The sequence below is a fragment of the Artemia franciscana genome, chromosome 18 (genome assembly GCF_032884065.1).
Source record: "Artemia franciscana chromosome 18, ASM3288406v1, whole genome shotgun sequence".
NCBI classification, from domain to species: domain Eukaryota; kingdom Metazoa; phylum Arthropoda; class Branchiopoda; order Anostraca; family Artemiidae; genus Artemia; species Artemia franciscana.
In genome coordinates this window covers 36488866-36506463 of record NC_088880.1, presented here as the reverse complement: position 1 = coordinate 36506463, position 17598 = coordinate 36488866, and the positions used below count along the sequence as shown (strand labels likewise).

Here is a 17598-nt window from a genome sequence, read left to right as displayed (position 1 = left end):
AAGGCTATGGTGTCATTTGTCATGGTACTTGCTATGTAAACGAAACACTCAAGAGTTAGGCTTTTGGTTAGATCTCAGGAACCCGTTCATTTGTTTTTGTTTTTTTGGTGTGTTCATTTGTGTCTGTGTATTTTTCTGCTATTGTCTTTGATTGTTTCATATTTTTTTTTTTTTTTTTAGAGCGCCAGAAGTGATCCTAGGGATGGGATATAAGGAAAATGTGGACATCTGGAGTGTAGGGTGTATTATGGGCGAGATGATACGTGGCTATGTTTTATTTCCGGGAACTGACCATATTGATCAATGGAATAAAATCATTGAGCAGCTTGGTACCCCGTCACAGGACTTCATGAAACGTCTTCAGCCAACTGTTAGAAATTATGTTGAAAATAGGCCGAAATATCCTGGTTATTCATTTGAAAAATTATTCCCAGATGGACTTTTTCCTGCCGATACATATTCAGAGAATAGTAGACTGAAAGCAAGCCAAGCCAGGGATTTATTGAATAAAATGCTTGTAATTGATCCAAACAAGCGTATATGTGTAGACGATGCTTTAATGCATCCTTATATAAATTTGTGGTTTGACGAGTCGGAGGTCAACGCGCCTGCGCCTGGTCCATTTGACCATAGTGTTGACGAAAAAGAGCATACTGTAGAACAGTGGAAAGAACTTATATATAAAGAGGTTGTTGAATATGAAGCTAGTCAGAATGGACAAAATGAAGATTTGGGAGAGTCCTCTTCGAGGCGGTAGAAAGCTGCTCAGTTATTTTAGTACTTTGGCTGGCGTCGTTAAACCTTGCTCAGAAGAAATTTACTTTTTTCTTTCTTTATAGCTATTTGAATTATGCCCCTATATAATATAACTGTTTTAATTATGCCCTATATAATATTGTAATTGCATAGTATGTGCAATTGCTCAAAATTTGCACTATACAATACGAGTATATTTTAGTATATTGACAGTGAAAAAAAAAGTTCTACACTTTTGAGCTGACTACTGTTTTATCTAAGCACATCCTAAACCTAAATAGAATAACTTGTAACTATGAATTGGTTATTTTTTAGTTAAATTATTGGATCAGTTGATTTAACATTGAGCAGTTATGATTACCGAAACTTGCGTTAGGCCTTACTTTATTTTTAATCTTTTTTTGCTGTAATCTTAAAACACTTGAAGCTAGAATAGTTCTAATCTTTTCGAATCCTTGGGTTCCTGGTCCGCAGCGGGGTTTTCCTCTCTGGTGAATTTATTGCCGAAAATTGGACATCGTCCATTGTATAGAAAAGTTTAACAGTTAGTTTGGACTTCCCGTTTGTAGTGTTAGATAACCGAATACCCTTAATCATATCGTTATAATACAATAAAAAATCCTTTTTACTTTATCAGTTATTCCAAAACCGCTCTTGTTCCTACTGAAAAATGGATATAAATTCTCATATATAAAATGCGTTGGTTTCAAACTAATTTATAGGAAAGTTTTTCTACCCTAGCCGTTAAGCTTATGCCTAATGATATATCAGTGACCTGCCCCACAATAGGCAATCTATAGGCAAATAGGTCTTCTTGATTGACTATACAAACTTCAAAATTATCCAATTTGAAATAGTGCCGCAATTTCCGATGATATTAATCCGCCTTTTTTTTAACTTTCATTCACTCATGGGAAACGTTTAAAAATCATTGTGGTTCCAAAGAATAACCTGATTATTCGGTTAGAAGTTGAGTTTTCTTTTTAAGGTAGTCATCTTTTTAGATCAATATTTTCCGGGTTGAAGATTTTCTGGTATATCTAGTCTGATATATTCCCTACCTGGGCTGGACTCAAGTTCTGAAGCAGTATTTTTATGCTTTTTGGGACAAAATTCGAGCCTAGGATTGCTACTTATTCCAGTGATCAGTTTCATTAGAATATAGGAATCAAATTATATCCGTCTCACAGACGGTTGTGGTATACAGTAGTTTAAACAGGACAATGTGTCCGATAAATGAATCGTTGAGACACTCAACGAATTAGGGTTTCAGGTTAGCGGTCAAGAGCCATTGATGGCACAGAGCGTCGACGTTTCTATTGGTGGGCCTAATTTACTGGAACAGGTAGCAAGCCTGTCGCCCAACCTTGGGGCAGCTGGGATCGAACCTCAGAACCCCAAGCAGATATGAGCAAACTGCGCTATCACAAGTTTCAGATGATTTGATTGTCATAAAACCTTTGAGAAAACCTTGTTTGTTATACCAGTTAATTCAAAATTTTTTTGGCTCAAAAATGGATACAGATTATGAATTTTTTCATTATTGTTTAGATAAAGCTTGTGGTGTGTTGCTTATTTTCAATACATTTATCAGTTTTAACTTGTGTAGATAAATTTACAGTATTTTCTTTTGTTTTCCTTAACTATAAATATGAAAACTTCACAACAGGTTGTTTATTAGTTCAACTATTTCTTCTCAACGTGTTTAACGGCACCGTATGTATAGTGAATGGTAATGACAGTCTTATGTTGTTTTCTTTGTTCTTTTTTTCTGTGTGATGAATTTTTCGTTATAGTTTAGGTTTTCTTTGCTCAGGGTTGTTTTTTTAGAAGGGATCTAATCTTAAACTCGTTGTTTAACACTAATAACTATAGAGGGGGCAGGTCTGATTCTTTTGAAGATCTTACTTTTTAGACTGCAACTTTTCTTTTATTTTTTCTCCTTTTCTAACATTAGCTTACTAAAAATAAACACAATTCAAAAGTCAAGATCTCCAATCAAGCCTTTTTAGTTCTAGAAGTTTAATTCAGCTTTTAAAGGTGGACCTTTTTTCTTTCTTTCTTTTTTTTGGGGGGGGTGGTAGACTTTTATCAGTTGTTGTTTTCAAAAAGTTGACAATTTACATGATTATCACCAATTATTATGTGTATGACAATGAAAGAAAAATGAACATGTGGTGTTCCTTTGTTTTCACAATCTGGATTGATTTGAGATTAAATCCATGGGGTCATTTGTCTCAAATTTATATTCAAACCAAATCATAATCTTGAAAGTTTTGTTCAGACAAAGAAAAAAAAATATCACGTGTTAATTTTTCTTTCATGATTATAAATACCTTAATTAGGCAACATTAAATTACTCAAGATGCACATACTTTAAACTAAAATCTCAAAGAAGTTGAGACCTGGGCGAAAGTTCCAGCCCCCTTTTGGGCCGATAAGCAGACACATTTTCCCTCTTTTTTTCATTCTTTTTTTTTTTATTAGTATCGCCATTGTTGAGCTTAGTATTATTATTGTCAAAGATTTTGTTTTATTGTTGTAACTAATTTGTAAAGAAAATTGTAAATAGATCACATTCTCCCTTTTATTCTTCTTTAACCTGGTGGTTGAACATTAATGTGATGATATTTTTGAATTTATTTAGTATTGTAACAGAATAATTTTGCCTAGAGTACTCATAACTATTGTTTAATTTATGTAGTTTAGCTAATTGTGCAATAATAATTGAATTGTTCTTCTGTTAAGATTGTGCATACTTTCCCATAATGTACCAGAATTAACTAATGTCCCTTTATTCTCTTAACCTATGAAAAGTATAAGAATTTTTTTTTTAGATAAGCTTTAAAAGTTGTTTTTTCTGTATATTAGCCAAGAAAAAAAGATGTCCGCGTACTTAAGTGCGTTAAAAAAACGGATTTATTAGAATGTGTTTAAATGTTGAGCGTTCTTCAAAACATGAATATTTCGCTTATTCTTTATTTTTTAGACAGGGTCTCTTTGTTTAACATGCCTATCTGTAAGGTTGTTCTTTTTTTTTAGCATAAACATTGATGTTTTCTTTTTTTTAGTAGTTTTTCTGACAGTCTTCTAAAATGGAAGCTTTGTTTTTCTTTTGAATTTTTTTGTGGAAAATTTTGGAATCTGAAATTCTAGACCTCTGGGCATATAGGCAAGCTGTGTTTTTAGTTTTTTTTTTAAGATAGATGACCTCAAGTCCTTCAAATCAGGTCACTTTGCGGGACGTATAAAAGTTACAATGCTCAATTTCTTATCTATATCAAGGTTTAAACTTAAATGATGACCCCCACGCTAAAAATAAAGTAGATATATAAAGGGTTGCTTCTTTTTTGATATATTGGCTTGGCAAGATACGGTCCTGCCTTTTCCAACGTCATAGCTTTGAAAATCTTCTATTTATGTCCACTTTTTTCTATTGCTATTTGTTTAAGTTTGTAGTGGACAAGGGGGTCAGGAGGTTTTTCGATGCAGTATTACCATTTGAGGAACAAGGTTCTCTTCGTGGTTGCAGTTTTATTTATGTTTAGAGATGGGGTAGTCCACTCTTTATCCTGCAAATAATTAACTATCCTACGAACTGAAGCTGTTTCCTCACTGTGAAAGTTCTTTTTTTTTATTTGAAAAGAGTGTTCAACTGTACATTTATGTTGTTTTTTTTTTATTATTATTTCTTCGTTTGTTTATTGCAAAATTGCATAAAATTTAAGCCCCCAAATTTCAATAATTGCTTTTGAATAACTATGGTATGGTTCGACTCCGTAGTCCTTTGAGAAGGATGAAGCTCTTTATGACCCCCTCCTATCGACTCCGTAGTTTTATTTAAGAATACTTTAGAATGGTTCTCGAAAGCTGTGGAGGATAACAAACTTCTTTAGTAGAAAGAATCCTTCATAAAAAGTTGATAATATTTGACGTTATGAGGTGGTTACGTTTGTAATGGCTCCATTCTTTTTTAGTCTTTGCAGATGTTGAATTTTTATCTTAAAAATTAGTAATAATAACCCTTCCTAATAGAAGAATTTTTATTTATTTAGGTGAATACATAAAACTAAGTTTAGTATAAGTAATGGATGGTGGTCATAGAACTAGAAAATAGTATAGAAGACAAGTTGGGTAAATATCGTCGGAATCGATCAAGGGTGTATCCATGATTTTGTTCACGGGGTTTTATTTTTTGCACAAGTGGGGGTGGTTTACAAAAATCTTAAGAGACCCCTTAAAATTGCTTTATATGTGTTTTTCTTACCTTTTTGTGAGTTGGAAAAAAATTTGGGGGAGGGGGAGTTTAGACCAGTAAATCCCCTCTGGATACGGCCTTGGATTCGACGAATGCTAATCTTATATTATCGAATGCTGGGTATGATTTGGTGTCAGTTCTAAAGGTTTCTAATGAAAAAAGGCGAGCATTTGCCCTCTATATAAATTTAATTTTTTGTGGTGCTGATTTACAGTTTCAAATCGTACGAACAGTATTTTGGTGTTCCGTCAAAAAAAAAAATTTTTCTTGTTTTGTCTCGCTTTCAAAAATCAAATGTGACATTGATGCTTTTTCTCTATCTGACTTTGAATTACCTAATAAATGAAAATATCTATAATATATTTTTTTTTCATTTAAGTGGTTGCGCTGGTAACCTGACAAGGTGGCACAAAAAATATATACATATTAAAAAATTAAAAACACCCTCCCACCCAGACAGTTATAAAAATATATGTGTGCCTGAGGCTTGACACACACTTTACTCACGTTTCTCGAGAAACTAGAATTACAAACGACTGCTGCACTAAAGGTATATACCCTTTTAAAGGTATCCCATTGAAGGTATAATTTGGCGAGATCGGTCAGATTCAATTTATCATCGCAACTTTTATCAGGAAAGGTGGATGCTTGGAAGATCAGTTTTTTTATCTGCACACTTGGCCTGATAAAAGGTTTAAAGATCCAGTGTTAGCTTTAGATATTTGGGAACGAAGTCGTGTTGGTATAGGCTTCTCATACCAAATTCCAACTTTTGTTGCGCATGTATGTTGTTAAACTCAATGAAGAACATAGATCATTCACAAATCTGGCTTTTTTTTTTCTCGACAAATATGGTTGTAGTGTGGTTCTGGCAATTCAAACTATGTTTTATTTCAATCAGAGGTAAAAAGAGCGAGGGGAAAATTTAAACCCAGTCTAAGGTGCAGGTTGAGAATTTGTTTTTCTTGTATTGTTTGTTTTCTTTTCGTTTTTATTAATATAATGACTGCCATGTATTAATTTCGATATTGTGTTTTGTTTCCGTCCTGTTTTGACAGTTTCTTCTTTTTCTTTGCTAAAGTAGAAAATCTGTGAGAAAGCCATTGGAAAAGAAGGCGAGAATTACTCGAATTTTGTGATGTTTTGCTTTTTTTGGTCGTTGTTTAAAAAAAGAAATGCTGTGTTGTATTGCGATCACGAGAATAAAAACATTCCACGACGTTTTGTGTTTTTGAGATTACGTTCATTAGCGCTTAGGTTAGATTTTGCCAGGAATTGAGCAGTGACATGTTGCGATCGTAAGAATGTAAACTTTCAATGTTTAGAGAGCGTGTTCATCGACCCTTATTTGTTCGCTAGTAATTTTCCTTCGGTGGGTGGATTCAACGTCGCTGATGCAAAGAAGTTTTGTGACTTGGGCTAATGCTTGATTTGCCTCTATTTTAGGTCAAGGTAGGAAATTTGTTTTTCCTGGCCAGGAAATTCACTGGAAAAATTTTCTCTATGCAAAATATTGTTCTTTTTTAGATCGGTACTGAATTTTTTTAGACTACACGAGGAGTGGATTGTATTTAACAGTCTCATCTAATTTTGATTTCTTTTTATTAAATCTGTCAATAGATATTCGAACTAACAGCAATTCGTCAGCAGACTCTGCCTTAAATAAGTTATTTGTACTGCAACAGCTGAAACATCAATGTTTCTCTTTTATATGGGTATGCATAAATGTCCAATATATCGATAAGTAACTATTGGTATCAAAAACCACACGATACATTTCCTTCATTCACACGGCTGCGCTTAAACGTTGGATGAGTTCTTCGACGGATTTTCGCGTGATCTTATATTTTGTGGTTTGAGGCAAATTGCAAGTTACTTCTTTGTGCCAAAATAACTTCAATGGATAAATACAAATGAGTAAAAAAAATCTCCATCCTTGAACTGCTGAGATGCCACTGTTCTCAAGGGATGTTTGTTCTATAATTGGGATTGGTAATCCTTAAAATTTGCATCTTTTCAGGAATTTCGTGTTTCTAATCGCTTACATATTAGCAAAACGGATATCAATCAATGGTGATTCGTCTTAATGGTTGCCTGTTTCCCACCTACATTAAATACTAATCACACTAGAACAGAAATAATACAAGCCGAATCTAATTCTTTGCTTTGCAACTTCTTCCATTAAATATCCTATTGATAGAACCACAAGAGTTTAACTAGGGTAAAATAATTCGCCCGCCTATAAAAATATGTCAGTGTTTACCCTATAATGATGGAATATTTTACATCAGGATAGCGTGTGCACCGGAATGTCAGGATAAACAAAAAGGAATTGTTTCAGAGAATTTAAAACAGTAACGGACAAATAGCTAGATTTTTTTTAAAAAGAAATGTAAGAAAGCAAATGTGTTCATGAGCTGGGAGATCTTTTCAGTGTATCCGAACTTGCTACTTAACGTACCAGGACCTAATACAGGACTTTCAATTAAAAAAGTAAGTTAACTTACGGCCTACCAAAAGTCAAGAAAGATACGGGGTCAACTCGGAAAGTGTGTCAAGACGAGGTAATGCAAGGGAATAAAGAACTTTATTCTGTCATTGTTTGTGTTTGAACAAAGCCTAGACAGTAATTTAGGTCTTTTTTTGCAGGCTGCAAGCTTCCTTCGGGCCCTTACTGTTTAGGCAAGTAGTATGCTCCTAAAGTGCTCATAACTAGAAATTTTGAGATATGAATTTTGTGTATGATATATCCTTGTTTAATTTTCAACTGTCCCAAAGCAGAAATTAATTTTGAGAGAGAATATCGAATGTCTCAGTAGAATGTCTAATTCTTAACTGTCTCAAAATACTTCTGGAGGAAGGTTATTCAATTGGAAATTGAATTTTTTTTCATTTTTAAGTCAAACTAATTGGAGGGCAACAAGTCTCCTCGCAAGCCCTTTTTAGCTGCCTTCCCCCACCAAAAGCCAAATATGGTCAGAAAATTTTAATAGGTATTTTGCCCAAACTAGTCAAGAAATCCAGTAGTATGCCTCTGGGGAGGACACAACCTCCCATAATCCCTGGGGCAAACGTTGCAAATTATCCAAGTTGCCCACTGTTTACATATACGTTTTTTTTATTATTGGGAAAGCGAAGAATATTTGATTCTGGTCATCGAAAAACGCCAAGGGTATTTTCATGAGACTTTAGAGAATATTGAGGGGGTTTTAAACTAAGGTAAAAAGATAATGTTGAGGTTTCCAAAAGCATATTTCTGCAATATCCAAGGAATGCTGTTACTACTAACAAGTCGGTGCAGCTCCAAGCCGCCCGATTTCAACACAACAGCGTACGCTCTTTTTCCGTCACAGTCTATCCAGTTTTACTCCTTACCCTCTCCCAAGAAGTTCCAGTTTCCTTTAAGCTCTTCCTTACGAGTTTCTTTTCATCCAATCCGGGGACAAGTTGCTTTTTATTTGGCCCTAGATAGATGACCGAAAAGAACGATGTTTGACAATCTATCACCCTTCAGTCACAAAACGTATCCTACCCATCTCAACCTTTCTCTCAATATAGCCTCTACAAAATGGGAATGAACCAAACTTTTCGTACGGATAGTTATTTGAACTATGGTCAATCAAATGGGTACCCAAAACTACAACTAGATAATGCCTCTGGAAAACATCTAACAAATCTTCTTCCGAGGCCCCACCGTTCGGTAACTATACTGGACCAATATCTTCACTGTAGCTTTTAATATTCTAGTCTAAAGTCTCCGAGTTACTCTCCTTCTCTTCTAAAAAAGTTCCAGCTGATGAAAAACGCTCTGGGCCTTGGCTATTCTACTTTTTACATCTTCATTGAATCAGACATCGTCATTAATAATACTAGTCATGTTAATGAAGCTATTCACTTGATTGATATTCTCGTTACCCAGTATCACCTCTTCACTTTAATTTATTCCGAGCCTTAGTGACTAAATCTTCTCAACATAAGCTTTCAAACCCAATCTTGCACCCTCAACTCTCTAAAACTCTAAAAATTAAATCATTTTGCAAACATTTTTATCTAGGATAGTCAAGTCTTCTGCCATATATAAGTCTAGGATAATTTTACCTTCCCATTTGATTCTGCGCTCTTCCACAGTTTTAGCCGGATTCCATGGAACGAAGTCCATCAAAATGATCTATATAGATTGGATAGACGACAATTCTGCTTAACTCCTGGTTCAGTAGCTAACCAGATACTAACCTTATTTCCTACCTTAACCGCAGCAATGTTATTCTCATACATAAAATTAATCACTAATATGGTCATCTGGTATACCATTCAAGGATAGGACCTTCGCTTTTTCTATCGGCTGAATCAAACGACAGCTCATAATCTACACAACTGAGGACTAAAGGTGCTTGATGACTCAGGCACTTCTCAATTGTTAATCTAAGATAGAAAATTTTCCCCTCGCATCAATTACCCTTCGTAAAACTACTTTGTTCTTCTCCTAAAAGCTTATCCGCAGCATCTCTAAGTCTAAGAAAAATAATAATACACATTAATTTATTCTGTATTGAAACCCAGCTAATACCTCTATAATTACTACACTCACTCTTAATACCTTTCTTACAAAAGGATTTAATTAGTTTTCTAAAATCGGAGAGTACTTCCCCTTTTTCAAAAACCATTTTCATAACCTTCAATAATTTGTCTCTAACTTTGCAACCTTTATATTCTAAAAACTCATTTACCGCACTATCAACACCTGAGGCTTTACAATGTTTTGATCCTTTTAGCCCAGTCACTAATTCTTCTTCCCTAAACAAAAGTTTTATCACTTGTGAATTGTCATAAACTTCTTCATTCTTCTCTATTTCATTTCGTATAACTTTGTAATTGCGTAAGACATTCCCAAAGCGTTCTGCCAACAATCTCTTTTTGCATTTTCCTTGTCATTAATTGAGCCCCGCTTCTATTTTTAAACGAGAAAAGTCCAGACTTACTACTTTCTCTCAATGCCAATGCAATATTTTACTGTTATGCCGCCCGGCTGCATCTTTGAGATCCTTCGCAATTTTATCCATAACCACCAGTTTACGCCTCCTAATTTCACACTTTAATACCTTTTCTGCTTCCCTTACTTTTTTCTTACTCTAATATGATCTGTTTCACACATAATGCTTGTACAAGCCCTTGCTTTTTTCTAACAAGCTTAAACCGGTTTCACTAATATTCATCGTTGCATTTCAAAGTTTCCTTCCTAAGACACAACTTTTCCTAAGACAAGAAACTTTTCAATGGTTTTCCATTGATTGACATAATTTTTGATATTATCACATTGATATTACTTTTCAATGGTAAAGCGAATTTTTTATATCTTCACATTGAGAATCTTGCATAACACAATTCTTATTGCTATTATGGAGTTATTTTTGAAGTTCAAAGAGGGGGGTGTGCTTAATAAAAAGAAGAGCTTTTTTAACCCAAATCATCCAATTTATACACCGGTGCCGCGCCCATAAGGGAGGGCAGGCGGCGCGAAATATAGCAGTGGTGATGCGCCGCCGCAATAATTGTTGACGGCAAACATTCATGTTTTGATCAGTCTTTCTCTATTATTGGCTTTATGTGTAAACACATTTGGGCCCATTTATGAGTTAGAAATTTTGTGAGTCGCTGGCTGTTATCCTCAATTATCCTTAAAACTTACTATGTATTTTCTTCTTTTATGGCTATTTAAATAAAACCAGATATGTACAGGAGAGCCTTTGGAACCTTGTTCTCAAGAAATCTCGTATTTCTTACGATTCTCCAAGTCTAACCATATATTATAACATTTTACATTTTCAAATGCTGCTTACACCCACCCATACAAGTGTCTAGGCCTAGACTACAGGTTAAAATGCCTGTTAACAGATTTTTTGTATGAATAGACAAACCAACTTTTATAAAACTGATCCACTATATAATTATATTGTTTTTACATAAACTTGGAAGCCTAAAAGTATGAATTTTTTTTTAATAAAGGACTATCTTCGTAACACTGTGCTAGGAATAGCAAGTCTTCTCTTCATAGGTGGATCAAATGTCCTATCTTTATCAATTACATCAAATATTTAGTAAAGCATTTGCACGCTTCTCCTGATGCTAAGAAGCTGCTCACACCAGAGAAGCATGATGTTCATCTTCATCCAAATGTGATAAATTATGCCAAGGAGCATGGGGGTCATATTGCTGACAATACCATTCCATTGCATCCAACCATTGGATATTTCTGCCTTTGCTCCCCCTCCCCCCTCCCCAAGTGTCAGTGCAACCAATCCATGGATATGCGGATGGTCAATAATCCTGGAAAAATCGTCACCATTTACACCCCAGCTGGGTTGATAGGAAAATCTTGCCGCTTAGCTTTCATACCATTAAACGTCCAGAAGGGATTTGGAAGGTATGTCACCTTTCAATCCAGATTGTTTTGATAATGAAGATCTATGCTCTTAAATACAGACCAACCAAATATTTTTTTCAGCCCATGATGCTGGTGGCAAATTTCAAAGCTCACCAGAAATATAAATTTATAAGAAATAAAGCTCACAAGAAATATTGATTATTTGCTACACCAAGGTATCTTGAAATAGAGAGGCCCTTAAATCTCAAGTCCATATGGAATTCTGGTGTCTGTTCGAAAGACAATTGTCTACTCAATGGATGCGCAACATTAACTAGTGCTGAATAAAACTCACCCTGCCAGCACATGACATTCTTACAAACTATTTGTGTGCGCATCTGTTTAATTTTGAAAACTGTACTTGATTTCTAAGCAAGAAAATTGAAATTCTTAACCACACGAGAAAAGAAAAGCTCCAACATTGTGGTTAAAGAATTGCCGCAAATTAATTCAGAGTCGACACTTCGGCGGCGATCAACCGGGCCTCTCGTCAGTGGCGTTCGATGCATGCGCCGGCGTGGCGCCGGGGTCTAATCCAAATTTTGTGCATCTAAGAGTTTTTCATGAGAAATCCCGGGGGATAGTTCTCAGAAACTTTTAATAATAAGATTAGACAAAATATCAGTTAGCTATCTTGAATCTTGAAACTCGAAGGACGCAATTTAAAGATACGATCATGATAGAAAAAGTTAACATTATTCTTTTGAATAGGTATAATTTAGTATGACGATATTAAAACAATTTTGTCAATTCATTACGTTGTTTGGGGATACTGTCAACTTTTGGGATACGGGGACTCGGTGACACCGAAAAGGGACTCGCTTGGAAAATGTGGACCATACTTCGTTCTTTGGAATACTTTTTAAAGCCACCAGACCACTCTTTTGTCCGTGAGGCCCGTAATTATAAAAAGCTAATTCTGATCAATCCCAAGCGCCTCTTTAAATGATCTATTCACCCATAGTTTTCAATTTATTCGTTTATTTAAATTAAAGCACTGGCTTTTTGAAAAGCATGACAGTCATTAGTGATAGAAAACCATTCTAATAAATGTTAAGCTTATTTTACTTCCACAGAAATTTTCACAACCTAGTCAGCTCTTTTTTTTAAACCCCATTCATTAGTAGAATTATCCTTGAAAGATCATTTTTTATCAATTACTCTGAAATTTTAGAAATCTTTCTTATCATATATTACCCACAGGAAAAAGTCTTCGACTTTTTCTTATCTGGTAACGTGGTTGCAGTGGTAGCTACAACCTAATAAAGGACGAACCTTGGCCAATGGCAACCCAAAATCAATTATTTTGGTCCGAATCAATAAATAATAAACCATTAGGAACCAGGCAGCAGAGTCACTTTGACATCATATCAACTTTTCAAAAGATACGTTTGTTATATCGTCTTTTCAAAAGATACGTGTGTTACACCATCTTGTATGTATGTATATGTGTATTTATTTTAGTGTGTAACCATGAGTGGGGTTGTTTATGGTTACAATCAGAGGTTACACCTAGGGGCCAAGACGTAGCTCAAGTATTTTTATGGGGGGAGGGCAAAAGGGGACTCCATCTGGAGAGTCAAGGGCTATGGGCTATATAATCATTGTTTCTCCAAATGCACCCCCCAAAACAACAAAAATGCCTAGGAGGTTGGAAACCAGGTCAGTTACCCTGGGGTGGGGCCACGGCAACTTCCTTTAAAATGAGCCCATGAATAGCTCTCTATGATTTTCCAGTGCCCCACTAGCAGTGAAAATAAAAAAAGAGGATGCCTCAGTGCTACCCATGCAAAAAAGTGATCTTTCTTGCTATTCAAAGTGGAGGGAGGGCTCCAAGTCTCCTCTAAGGGGTTTTCGGCTATGAAAATCCTAATCGTATACTTTTTGCTCCAATCCGAAACTATTTTCGAGCAGCTCAGGCTATTCATCCTATGTTAGGGTGCAGCCATCGCTCCAACTATCATAGATGGCAGTCTTTACTTTTAACATCAATAAGAACACTCCTGTTTACCCTAGTATCTTGTATCAATCCTGCCAGTCTTCAATTTACAATAGCATAATCGATCAATTTGGTCGCCTCACCACCGTGGCCGTACCATGTTATTTTATGACAAAATACTGTAATTACTATATCTAAGCTAAATTGTCACATCTACAAAATTGCATTAGTTAATAGCCGTTGTTATTTTCCTTTCCTACACCAAATTTACCTAGGCTAGATCACCGTCTAGCCCTATTCCTGCCAACCTGAAAATTAAAATTCCCAAGTAAAAATACCCCATTTATACCTAAAATCATTTCTGTTCGTTCTTGTAACTTTATGTAAAATTCATCCAAGTCACTACTATCTTCGAGAGTCGGTTCTACATGGGCATATATTACTATAAGTAATACTTTACACTTTATAGCCGTAAAACGAGCAACTATAACTATATTATTAATACTTTCTCAACCAAAGTAAGACTTGGAAGCTTCTTTATTTATAATGAACCCTGCTGTCTGCCTATTTATCCCATCCTTCCTGCCTGAGTAAATAAGTTCTATATAATCTAATTTCATATTTACTACCACTGGGAGGTGAGTTTCCGAAACTCGTTAACGTCTCAATTCGTCAGTCAACAGCTAAGTTAAAACTTTCGTTGTACGTTAAACTAAATCCAAAGAACACTATGTACATCGAGGTTGTCAAAATGGCGTATCAGCATGGAGACATGAAATTTTTGTCTATGGAGACACCCGGGACGCAAAGTTAGTAGCAATGATTCTTGACGACATTTGGTCCAAGTCTTTCAAACACTGAGCATTAATGGCCCCTACACTCATGATTTTGGAGGTGTTCCAACAGTTTTTTGTAGGCATAGCCAGAACCGTTATTAGTAAATGAAGTCAAATGCATTTACTTAAATATGCAAGCAGTTAAAACAAATAACAAGATGATGTTCAATATTCGTTTATATTCATGGTTGTAATCTGAAATCAACTAAAAAAGAACTTTTTTCAAAAAGAGCAGTTGTTCAAACAAAAATAAAGAGCTGCATTAAATCAAAGCACTGGAGCAACAATGTAAAATAATAGTAGAAACTTAGAAGAAATCACAATCATTGAAGCAAATGAGACCCAAAACAAACGTAAATTGCAGCAAATAATCCAGTCCACTTAAAACGAGCAGAAATTACCACAAAAAGTAGTAGGGCTTACTTTTGTCCTTATCATGTGTTATTTTTTTTGTACTACATTTACCATTTTGTTCTTACATATTAAAAGCGTTTGAAGACGTTTCAACTTTGCTTCTTATTTTGTTATGCAGGTCAAGAGAGGGAATTTAAAAAAAAAAAAAAATAAGCGGATTAGTTCCCGAAAGTCCCCTCGTTCCTCAGCATCATCAATATTTTATCATTGAAAATTCCCACCAGACCAAAGTATACACTGTTCAAAGAGTATTTTGTAGTAGATTGAAGCATCTTCTTCTTTCCAATTAAAGTTGGGATGGATGAACCTTGTGTTGTAAGCATAAATAAATATTTTGAGTGCAATGATGCAATGCAGTGATGATGGTGAAGTGGGGGGACTAACTACAAAAAGCTCCGCGAGGAGCGCTAAACCGGTCGAAGGCCAATTAGTTAGGCATATATTTTGAGGGTTTATCATCAAGGCGCATAAATAAGCAAAATAAAAATTACAAGGATCGTCAACAGAACTTTTTCAATCTCCCAAGAGAATTTTTCTTATACCAGCAGCGCTAATACTATTTCACCTTCTTCCCTATAAGTTTACGTTCAATTTTGTGGACAAGACCTGGCAATTTTGTTCATCTATTATCGGTGTTCATCTATCATAGTATCGGTGTTCATCCATGAATTGATCAAATTAAATCAATGTAACATGATGGATTCTCGAATTGAAAAATGAAAAGAGGATCTATAGTAAAATGACGGTGTAAAAATAGACTCCCAGCTATGAAACGTCTACTCCCTATAATATGTTCTCTGATGTTCATTTCAAATTTGACTGTGAGTATATACATAACATATTGTCAAAATCTTGGTCGAAGCCCTCTGATTTTCCATAGTTAACTATAGAAGTTTTATAAAAGTTAAGAGAGTCATCTATTTTTTCTATGTCAAGATGAAAGGTAGCGCTAGATAATAACGAGAAGGGAAAGTCCAAGATTCAAAAATGCAGCTGGGAAAATGCCAATTATGGCGAAAGGAATAACAGCTAGTCGTGCTTTGGGCCAAAACTATTTAGCTTTTTCTGACCAGTACCGCTGTTTAAACAACTACTATCACTGATTCATGCAACCAAAGAAATAGTACGTCTGTAACTTCAAAAATCATTTCTTTTTGTCGAAAAAGGAAAAAATTATAGCTTGAAATTGTACATTAAAATCGACCTTTTATTGTTTTTACTCATAAAAATAACACTGAATTATTAAAACGTTTCTATTTTATTGTGATGAAATTATGAAACAAATCAAAATTAATCAGCGTTTTAACGTTAGAGGCTTCCTTTGTTAGCATATTTTTCAATTTTCACGCAGAACCACACACAAAAATACATACACAATTGATTTTATGCATAAACTATCAAAAGAGAGTAATTATAAAGGTCTGGTGCTCGTCCCTTCGAAGTTTAGTCAGCTGTCGACGTTCAGTTCCTGAACACACGACCGAGTCTTAAATGTAATGATCCGAAAAATAACCAACCTACTTCTTATTTTAGATATTATTTGCCAAAGCCAAATGTCATATTTAGGCCATGTTATGAGAATGGGGGCCCTCAGAGCTACCAAGACAGCCTACAGGATTGACCACCCTACACCATCCACGCCAGTCAGATCTCTGCTTTCTGAACACGTTTCTGGAGCCTAGTGGAAAGATATAATGGTGGTAGCCGGATACTATAAAGACTCAAGATTCCTTGTCGATGCCCTAATAGCGAAAGTGAACCAAATTCATTAAACTTTAGATTGGTATAGTTCCAACCTTTGCTTTTGACAGTAACTATACAAGGTTGTCTCAATGAAGGTGAATTGAATGCCATGGTTCTAAAAGTGCTTTTTGTCACTGGTGATCAGGCCCTTGACAATTTAGCAGCTTGTCTGTATTTCGAATGCTGGTGAGATGCCTTAATTGTTCTTCTTTTCTTCATAGTTCGATTATTTTTATTCTTTTTTTTACATGGAAGACACATTATTATCAAAGACTACGCACACTTTTTTCATATTCTGTAATTTATATTTATTTTCATTTAAATCCTTTTTTACTTTACGATTAAATCACAAAATAGGTTTCTTTACTATTCAAACTCTAGGGTGTGAAGGGTAATTTATTCAGACTTCGGAACACGCCTTTAAAATATATATTAATTCTCAACTGCTGGCCACCGAGGTCCATACGTCTCATTTAACTAACCTCACCGTCTCACTATTTTTACCAGTGTGCTTAAACACTGAGAAGGTTTTAGAAACAGTACCAAACATTGGAGTGCTGGAACCAATGGTCCCATGAGATTCTGAGTTTTGGGGGGTAAACAAACACACTTTTACTTACTTTTCACTTGAAGTTCTTAATAGTTTTCACTGGGGTTTCAGAATTTAGACAAAATGAAACCTCGACTTTTTGTAGACATACTAATTTTGAAAATATCCATTTTTCTGTTATCAAGGGGTGAGACAGATCTATTTACATGTCATACAAATAAAAATATTTTTTCTTGCTTTTTTATTCAATTGCTGTATAGTTTTCAATCAGGCTTAAAATAGAATGAAACTGTGACTTTCTATAGATTTGCATAATTTCGACAATAACTTGCCTGTTTTCTCCCTCATGAAAAAAGAAAAATCCAGGAAAAAATGCACCGAGTGGGAATCGCCCGCTAGTCTCCAGCAAGGCAGGCGAACTGTTTCACTGGACTAGGTATGACACAAAATGTTTTTACCTGTATATCCTGAGAGCAACTGAATTTATCCTAGATTCCAAAAGTTAGAGAGGAGGGGGGATGGCTTATAGTCAAAATTTGCATATTTATCAAAAGCCATACTTTCATTCTACCTGAAGCCTGACACCAATGGAAGCTAAGTAATTGAAGAGAAAAGTAAGAAAAAGTACGTTAATTATACGTAACAAAAAAAAATTAGAATTTCACAGCGCCATTGGTACCG

The 17598-nt window shown here is 35.1% G+C and overlaps 1 protein-coding gene across 2 annotated transcripts in view; it reads left to right on the top strand.

Annotated features, from left to right (window-relative positions):
• Positions 1 to 6235, top strand: part of LOC136038964 (stress-activated protein kinase JNK-like) — a 29521-nt gene extending 23286 nt beyond the window's left edge. For both annotated transcript variants that reach the window (XM_065722483.1, XM_065722482.1), the window contains exon 3: positions 181 to 6235. In XM_065722483.1, the coding sequence (XP_065578555.1) occupies positions 181 to 757 (577 nt within the window). In that variant the 3' untranslated portion in view covers positions 758 to 6235. The remainder of the gene's footprint in view (positions 1 to 180) is intronic.
• The last annotated feature ends 11363 nt before the right edge of the window (positions 6236 to 17598 follow it).